The sequence below is a fragment of the Apis dorsata genome, unplaced genomic scaffold (genome assembly GCF_000469605.1).
Source record: "Apis dorsata unplaced genomic scaffold, Apis dorsata 1.3 scaffold_176, whole genome shotgun sequence".
NCBI lineage: Eukaryota > Metazoa > Arthropoda > Insecta > Hymenoptera > Apidae > Apis > Apis dorsata.
The window spans coordinates 602,889-610,555 of NW_006263463.1; the positions used below are offsets into that span (position 1 = coordinate 602,889).

The 7,667-nt window shown below is 23.6% G+C and overlaps 2 protein-coding genes across 4 annotated transcripts in view; one reads left to right on the top strand and one right to left on the bottom strand.

The window, feature by feature from the left end:
* Positions 1-748: 748 nt before the first annotated feature.
* On the bottom strand, positions 749-7,294 carry LOC102681811 (centrosomal protein of 152 kDa-like). 2 transcript variants are annotated; one of them, XM_006614384.2, is made up of 12 exons: positions 6,872-7,294; positions 5,866-6,745; positions 5,684-5,772; positions 5,365-5,565; positions 5,192-5,227; positions 4,739-4,978; positions 4,466-4,638; positions 3,914-4,375; positions 3,493-3,815; positions 3,320-3,423; positions 1,886-3,241; positions 749-1,790 (listed from the first exon to the last, which is right to left on the bottom strand). In XM_006614384.2, exons 1-12 carry the CDS (start codon positions 6,983-6,985, stop codon positions 1,575-1,577), a joined length of 4,194 nt encoding a protein of 1,397 aa, XP_006614447.1. In that variant the 5' UTR covers positions 6,986-7,294; the 3' UTR covers positions 749-1,574. The 2 variants fall into 2 exon arrangements, with proteins under 2 accessions (XP_006614447.1, XP_006614448.1); XM_006614385.2 differs by lacking the exon at positions 5,192-5,227 and having other exon boundaries at positions 751-1,790; positions 6,872-7,293.
* Positions 7,295-7,310: 16 nt separating this feature from the next.
* The window catches only part of LOC102681677 (D-aminoacyl-tRNA deacylase), a 1,286-nt gene continuing 929 nt past the window's right edge, over positions 7,311-7,667 (top strand). For both annotated transcript variants that reach the window (XM_006614383.2, XM_031509825.1), the window contains exon 1: positions 7,311-7,496. In XM_006614383.2, the coding sequence (XP_006614446.1) occupies positions 7,454-7,496 (43 nt within the window). In that variant the 5' untranslated portion in view covers positions 7,311-7,453. The remainder of the gene's footprint in view (positions 7,497-7,667) is intronic.

Here is a 7,667-nt window from a genome sequence, read left to right on the forward strand (position 1 = left end):
TATAATATTAATTATAATAATATATTAATAATAGATTACATTAATATAATTAAGTAGGGTTTTATTTCATTTATATTGAGTAGATTTTGATAGACACAGACATAAAATCTTTATTACAAAAAATAAATTAATTCACTCTACATACAAAAATACATAACTAATATTAATAATACTCTCTATTCAGTGATGGTTTAATAATTATACTACTATCAAGAATCATTATTATCAAATCATGACAGTAATGAAACTGGTAAAATTAATAGTGTACAATATATAATGTACAATATATAATGCATAAATGTCATGAATCATATTTAAGATACAATGAATTTTCGAAATATATATTTTTCATTAAAATGTTTTTCCCAAAAATGTTTTTTCTTTTTAAATTAAACAATACTTATTAATAATTAATTTTAAAATTGATATATATATATATACTATAAAAATTTCATAAAACAAAACTAATCGCAACAGTCTATAGTTTGATAAATGAAATGATATATTACACGCATAGTTAGTCTTAAATTATAAGATTAGAAAAAATTATGGCTTCTTATTTCATTTACAAAAATGTTTTTATGTACTATTTTGTACAAAACATTTTATACGTATGTACTCATTAAATAATACTAACAAAAAAATTCATATATTCAATTTTGTTTTGAACAATAAACAATATTTTAAATACCGGATGGATATAAATTTCTTTAGTTTTAATGTATGTTATATAATTTGATTCTGCATATTAAGCATAAATGTAAAATTTATATATATAATTTGAATTGCTAATAATAATGGCCATTATTGCATAATTTTAATATTAGTATCTCTAATTCTCTTAGGATACATAAATTGTGAACAATTTCTTAATACTCAAAAATATACTTCGATACATTGAATTATAATGAAGTTATTTTTATTTTATTAATAAGAAAAAAGATCTAATAATGATCCAGTCTTGCATTACAATATTATGTCATAATGTTCAGTGAGAACATGTGACTAAAAATTTGCATCTCACTTAACAGGAGTACTTGTTCATACATTTTTTATACAAAATGTTCATTTTAATATTCCGCACAATTTCTTAGCCAACATATATAAATTTTGGTTAATAAATTTCATATTTTCGCGAAAATAAAAATTGTATAGAACATTAAAATGAATATTTTGTATACATCAGATATATAGATAATTTATAAAATTATGAAACAAAATTAATAAATGTAAAAAATGATTCTCTTTTTACAAGATCGCATTCTTCCAACTAATATATATATATATAATTAATTAGTACTCTCTAATAATTAACCGGGAATTGTACTTTAGTATTTTCGTTTAGAAAATTACATTACTGTTTGCTGTTTCATTAATAAAATACAGCAAATAAGTATCATTAATTCTATCAATATACATATGTCACTTTTAACTTATTGGTCCCTAACACAAAAATCTTCTAATAGTGTTGTACAATAAAGTGCTTTAAATTAAAAAATATCTAGCCTCTTCTAACTACATTTTCCTTTTAAACTACGAAAGCTATATTGCATACTAAAATATTAATATATACTTCAACATTTACTTTTGTACTTCTGTGTAAGTCGCATTTGTTCTATTTTTTCAGTATACTGACATTCAATTTCTTTAAGTTTTGTTGCTATATGTTTTTCTTGAGTACTAATAATTCCTTCAAGTTTTTGTTGTACTTGATTCATGGCTCTTTTGTACCCTTCTTCTATACGTTTACATTCACTTAATAGAAATTTTTCTTTATTTTTTGCATACTCCTAAAATAATTTATATGTTAAATTTGAAATAAAATAAAATTAATAGAAAATAATATAATAAATATAAAATAAATAAAAATACATTATATAATTACCTTGTAATTATTTGCAGTTTGTTTTGCTGATTGATATTTATTTTTTAATGTATCAATGTTACTTTTCATTTCTTTTTCTTTTTCTTTTAATATTTTTATTTCTGTTTTTAGATTTTCTTCACTTTCTTTTAATTGCTGTAATCTTTCATTCATTTTAACTTCTTTACCTTTTACTTCCGTAATTTCTGCAGCCCATTGACTCATAACTTGAGCCATTAGATTTCTCTCCTCATCCACATCACTTTCTTTTTGCTTTAATATTTCTTCTAATTTTTCGATTTTCAAGTTCTTTGCTACTAATTCTTTGTAATAAGTTTCAAGTTCAGTTTCAACCATTTGACTAAATTGCTCTTTTGCTTTGAAATATGAATGAATTTTTACCTTTTCTGTAAGCATTGTTTTCAAAGTTTCCACTTCCTGTATCTTTTCATGACATCTATTTTTTAATTTTAATAAAATAGTTTTATATGTATCTTCTAATTTTTTTCTCATTTCTCGATGTCGTTCCTCTATACCTCTAAGATCTTCAGCTACTTTTTGTTCCATCTCTTCGCGAATTTCTTTTACCATAATCTCTATTATTTTTTGAAAATCTGTACCATCGTTTGAATGTGTACGCGGTGATAAATTTAATTCAGCAAATACTTGTTTTTGATTCTTAACATATTGTTCGAATTGTTTAGCTTGATTTTTTAACTTTGAAACAAGTTGATCTCTTTCTATTTTTACTTTTTCAAACTCTTTTAATCTTTCTAATTCCTCGTTCTTGCCTTGTAAATCTGTTTCTAATTGTTTGATTCTTTGCTCCATAACAAGATCACCTTTTCTTCCAGCTTTTAAGTGATTTATTTTACTATTTAATTCTGCTACTAAACTTTTATAACGAGAAAGTTCTTTTTCAAGTTCATTTGAATTTAGTGATATTTCACTACTTTTTTTAAATGTATTTTCGAAATTTCCAATTAGTTTTTTCGCTTCTAATAATTCTATTTCTAATTGTGAGATTTTATCCTTATAAGTACTTATTTCACTAGTCAAATTCTCACATTTATTTTTTAAACTTTCATTTTCTACTTGATATCGAGTTTCTTTTAATTTTATTTCATCAAAATCTTCAATTGTTATATTTCGTTTAATATTTGATAATTCAGATTCAAGTTTGAAAATTTTACTATTAAGATTATTTCTTTCGCTAATTGCTCTTTCATATTTTTTTTTCCATGATTCTTGAGATATTTCTATTTGTGCTACTTTCAATCTAGCATCATCTAATTCAGACTGATATTCTACAATTTTTTTATGTTCATCAAGAGCAACATGCAATTTGTTTTCTAAACGTTTACAATCTTCTTCAAGCTATAAATATATTAAATTTGACAAAAATTTATAAATGACAATAAAATTAACAAATAATTTTAAATAAAATATATATACCTGATTAATTTTCTCTAAATGTTCAGAACAATGATCTGGTAAATAAACACTTATTTCTTGATTAGGATGAGCATTGCGTAATTCATTTAAAGCTTGTTCTTTTGCTGTAAATATTATATTTATAATAATTACTTTATTAAAATTTTAAATATAATAAAAAATATATAAATTACCCTTTTCAATTTCTTGATGAATTTTCTTTGTATATTCTTCTTTTTTCTTTCTTTCATAATTTAAGTCTTTTTCTAATTCAATTACTTTACTTCTATATGTATCGCATTCTTCTGTTAATTTTTCTGCTATTTTAACTTGTGCCCGCAAGTCATGTTGATATTTCTCAATATCTTTTTCACGATCTTCTAAGTTAGCATATTTTTCTTTTAACATTTTAATTTCAGATTTATGTTCATTTATTAATTGCTCTTTTGTACTACAGACATCTATATACAATTCCTTAACACGATCCAACTCTTTTTGTGTTTGTTCTAATTGCACACTATAAATTAAAATATTTATTTTAAATAATATAATAATATTAAAAAATAATATATTATATAATAAAATATAATTTCTCAGAAAATTTTAATTACTTACGATAATTGCACTATTTCAACTTTTGCTTCTTGTCTAACTCTTTCTATAGCCTTAGCATGTATTTCTAAATATTCTTTATTATATTCATCAATTGCATCTTTCTCTTGTTGATTTATGCTTTCTTGATATAATTTTTTGAGCGTTTCTTCATTAACTGCTAATGTTTCTTCTAATTTTTGTTCTAATTTCATTTTTTCTTCTCGTAATAATTCATATTGCTTTTTTACATCACTAAGATGATCAGATAATTTTTGTATTTGAGCATTTGCTTTTAAAGCTTCATCTGTAAGTACAGATTTCAATTCTTGTTCTAATTCGTTAACACGTTTAGCATATCGAGCTGCTTCTTTTCGACATGTATCTGCTATAATTAAAGCTTTATCAAGTTCTTTTTCTTTTTGTGATAAAGTATTTTCTAATCGAGTTATTTCCTTTCTTTTAACTGCCTGTCCAGCTAAACATCTATAAATTAATAATATAATAAAAAATTAATATTATAGTAAATGATAATGTAATATGATATAAAATTATTTTAGATATAAACAAATAAACCTTTTTAATTCTCCTCTTAATTTATTTGTTACATCATCATAAGGTTTTGATTTTGATTTATTATGAAAATCGCCTAATTTCATTTGTTTAATAGAATCAGATTCTTCTTCTAATGTTGTTGTCAATAACGAATCATATTGTGCTGCATCACTTTTTGCTATCTCTAATTTATTCTATAAAAACAATATTATTTATAATATTCTTATATTTTAAATATAACAGTTATAATTTTTTGTCAATAAACTATTGTTTAGATATGAATACATTAAATACCTGTAATTCTTGAATCATTTTTTGCATTTCTTCTTTTTCTTGTGTTAAAACTTTAATCTGTGCTTGAAGTTGCATTACTTGTTGAGCATTATTTGTAGCCATAAGATTTCTACATTGTGCTTGACTTTCTTCTAATGCTTGTGCTAGACGATTCATTGTATCTCCTTTTTCTACCATAAGCGTTTCATTTGCCCTTCGTACATCAGCTAATTTATTTTCCAAATCAGCATATGATATTTCCTATTAAAATGAAGAAGATCAAATAATTAAAATGATATTCATTTATTTATAAGATAATTCAATTCATAAAGTTATAATAAATAGTTTTTTAAATATAAATTTTAATTTTTAGTAATAGTGTTATGCAATAATTAAAAAAATAACTTGTATAGCATATTAATGTTTTATATAAGAACATTATAGTTTTTGAAAAATACAATATCAACAACTTGCCCAGATACAATGACTGTTGGAATCCACATTGAGCAGCTATGACAAATATTATTAATGTATGTAAAATATTAATGTACTAAAATTTTTGTCTATTGATGTAAATTAATAAAATAATTAAATGAGTAAAAAATAAATGTGTGTGCAAGAAGAATTTAATATAATATTGAAAATACCTTTGCATTAAGTTTATCTGTAAGTTTATCTATTTGAATTTGCATATTTTTCATTTCAATTGCATGTTTTTCTTGTGCTTGCTTTAAAAATTTTTCGTGTGTTTTATCATTTGCTTGTAATGCTTGTACCTCTTCTAATATAGCTATTTTTTGTTGTAATTCTATTAAAGAGTTTCTTGCATCTCTTAATTCTTCTGTCATCTAAATTTTATAATTTATATAATTAAATAATTAATATATAATTAATATATAATTATATTATATATGTAATCATTCTAATAATAAAATCATTGTGCAAAAAAATATAGAAAAATCTTACATTTCGATTAACTCTTTCTAAATTTTCATTTTTTTCCTTTAATGATGTTATTTGATTATGGAGACCAGTAATTTCAGCTTTTGCATCAACTAAAAAAGAAAAAAAAACAAAAAATAGAAATTTTTATAATTCTTTTTTAAAAAAATATTGTTGCAATATCAATATGTTTCTCTAATTCTTACCCAAAGCATGCTGTGTTTGATTTCTAGATATGTTTGATCTTTCAGTTTCAGCTTGTAAAAGTGTTAATTTCCTACTAAGTTGATTTTTCTCTTCTTCTTTTTCCAATTGTAGTTGTTTTAATTCCTCTGTTAATCGTTTAATTTCTCTCATTCGAACTGTATATAAAACTTCTAATTGTTCTTTACTATCATATTCTGCTATTTTATAAGCTATATTGTCATCAGTTGGTCTACCATTTGGACTTATTTTGTAACAATGACTTAAATGATCAGATGTAACATTATCACCACCTCCAAACTCATGAATTTGTTTGCTTTGTATATTATTTTCATATCCATCAATATAACCATTATTTGAATAAGTTTTATTATGAACATCATAATGATTAGCTGGTGTTTGATAATTATACAAATAATTTTCATTAAATGTACACTCTTCTTCAACTTGAACTCTTAAATCTTTAGGAAATGCAGAATTTGGTAGTCTTGCTAATTCATAAGGCGTTTCGGCAGTAATATTATGCATATCTTTACTTTTATTATTTTTAGAATATGGCGTGTCAGATGGACCATATACATTAAAATCTCTTTGTATATTAGATATTGTTGGAACAATTTCTAATTCTGACTTATGGTTTGTCATAATATTGTCATAATTATTTGAATTTCCCATATGATCATAAATACCAAATTCTTTCTGTAATTGAGATACAGTTTGATCTTTGGATGATATAATTCCCTGAGTAGAATTTAACACTGAATTAGAATCTTCTGCTTCTTTAGCATTATCTTGATAACAACTATTGTTAACAGAACTAGTATCAGTTTCATCATCTAAATCATCATTCCAAGTGAGATCCTTATCCAAGAGATCCTGAATCTAAAACACCAAAATTTATCTATTAAAATTATAACCATGTTTTTTTTTAATTAATCTTTCCAATTATACTATAGATTGAGTAAAACATTCTATAATAAACTTTAATTAAAATAAAGAAAAGTGTACCTCTTTATCGCGTCGCTTAGCATCTTCTTGTTCTTCATCTTCCTCTAAGCCTTGTGTATTTGTATTCAGTTGAATTTCTGAGCCTTGAAACAAGCTCAGACCTGGATCCTCCATTCCTACAGTCTGGCATACACGAATTTATCATGAAAACCAAACATTTATACCCAACATATTTTTGTTTATAACACCATAACCTAAACGCAACAAGTGGGTCACAGAAAATTAGTTTGAACTATAATCCTAGATTTAGCAATAGATTACAAAGTCTTAAGTAGTTCATTTTTTACTAATCTCAACAAGTTGATGACAAACAACTCTGAGATTATTAAAGTTTTTAAATGATTATACACTCTGCAATTTGCTTGTAAACAATCTTTGAAAAGTCAAACTGCCTTACAGGAAGTCTATATGCGGAAGTAAGCTTTCTGACTATCTTAGCTTTTCTATTGGTTCCTTCATGGAGTATTACTAGTGACTGTAATAGCGTATTTTCTTGAAGAAATATTTAATGTAAAGAGTTTACATGGGTATATACATTAATAACGATAACGTCACAATAAAAGAAGTAATCTTAGTTTTAATATGAAAGCAGTAATACAACGTGTCACAAAAGCTAGTGTTTCAGGTAATGATAAGGTTATATATGTTTTATTATAATAACAAACTTATTGTCTTTTAAGAAACAAGAATGAAAAAAATATTGAATATTACCATATGTTTATAAAATAAAAACTATATTATATTGTATAAAATTGAATAAAACATAGTCATAACATATGCTTTCTCCTTTTTTTTT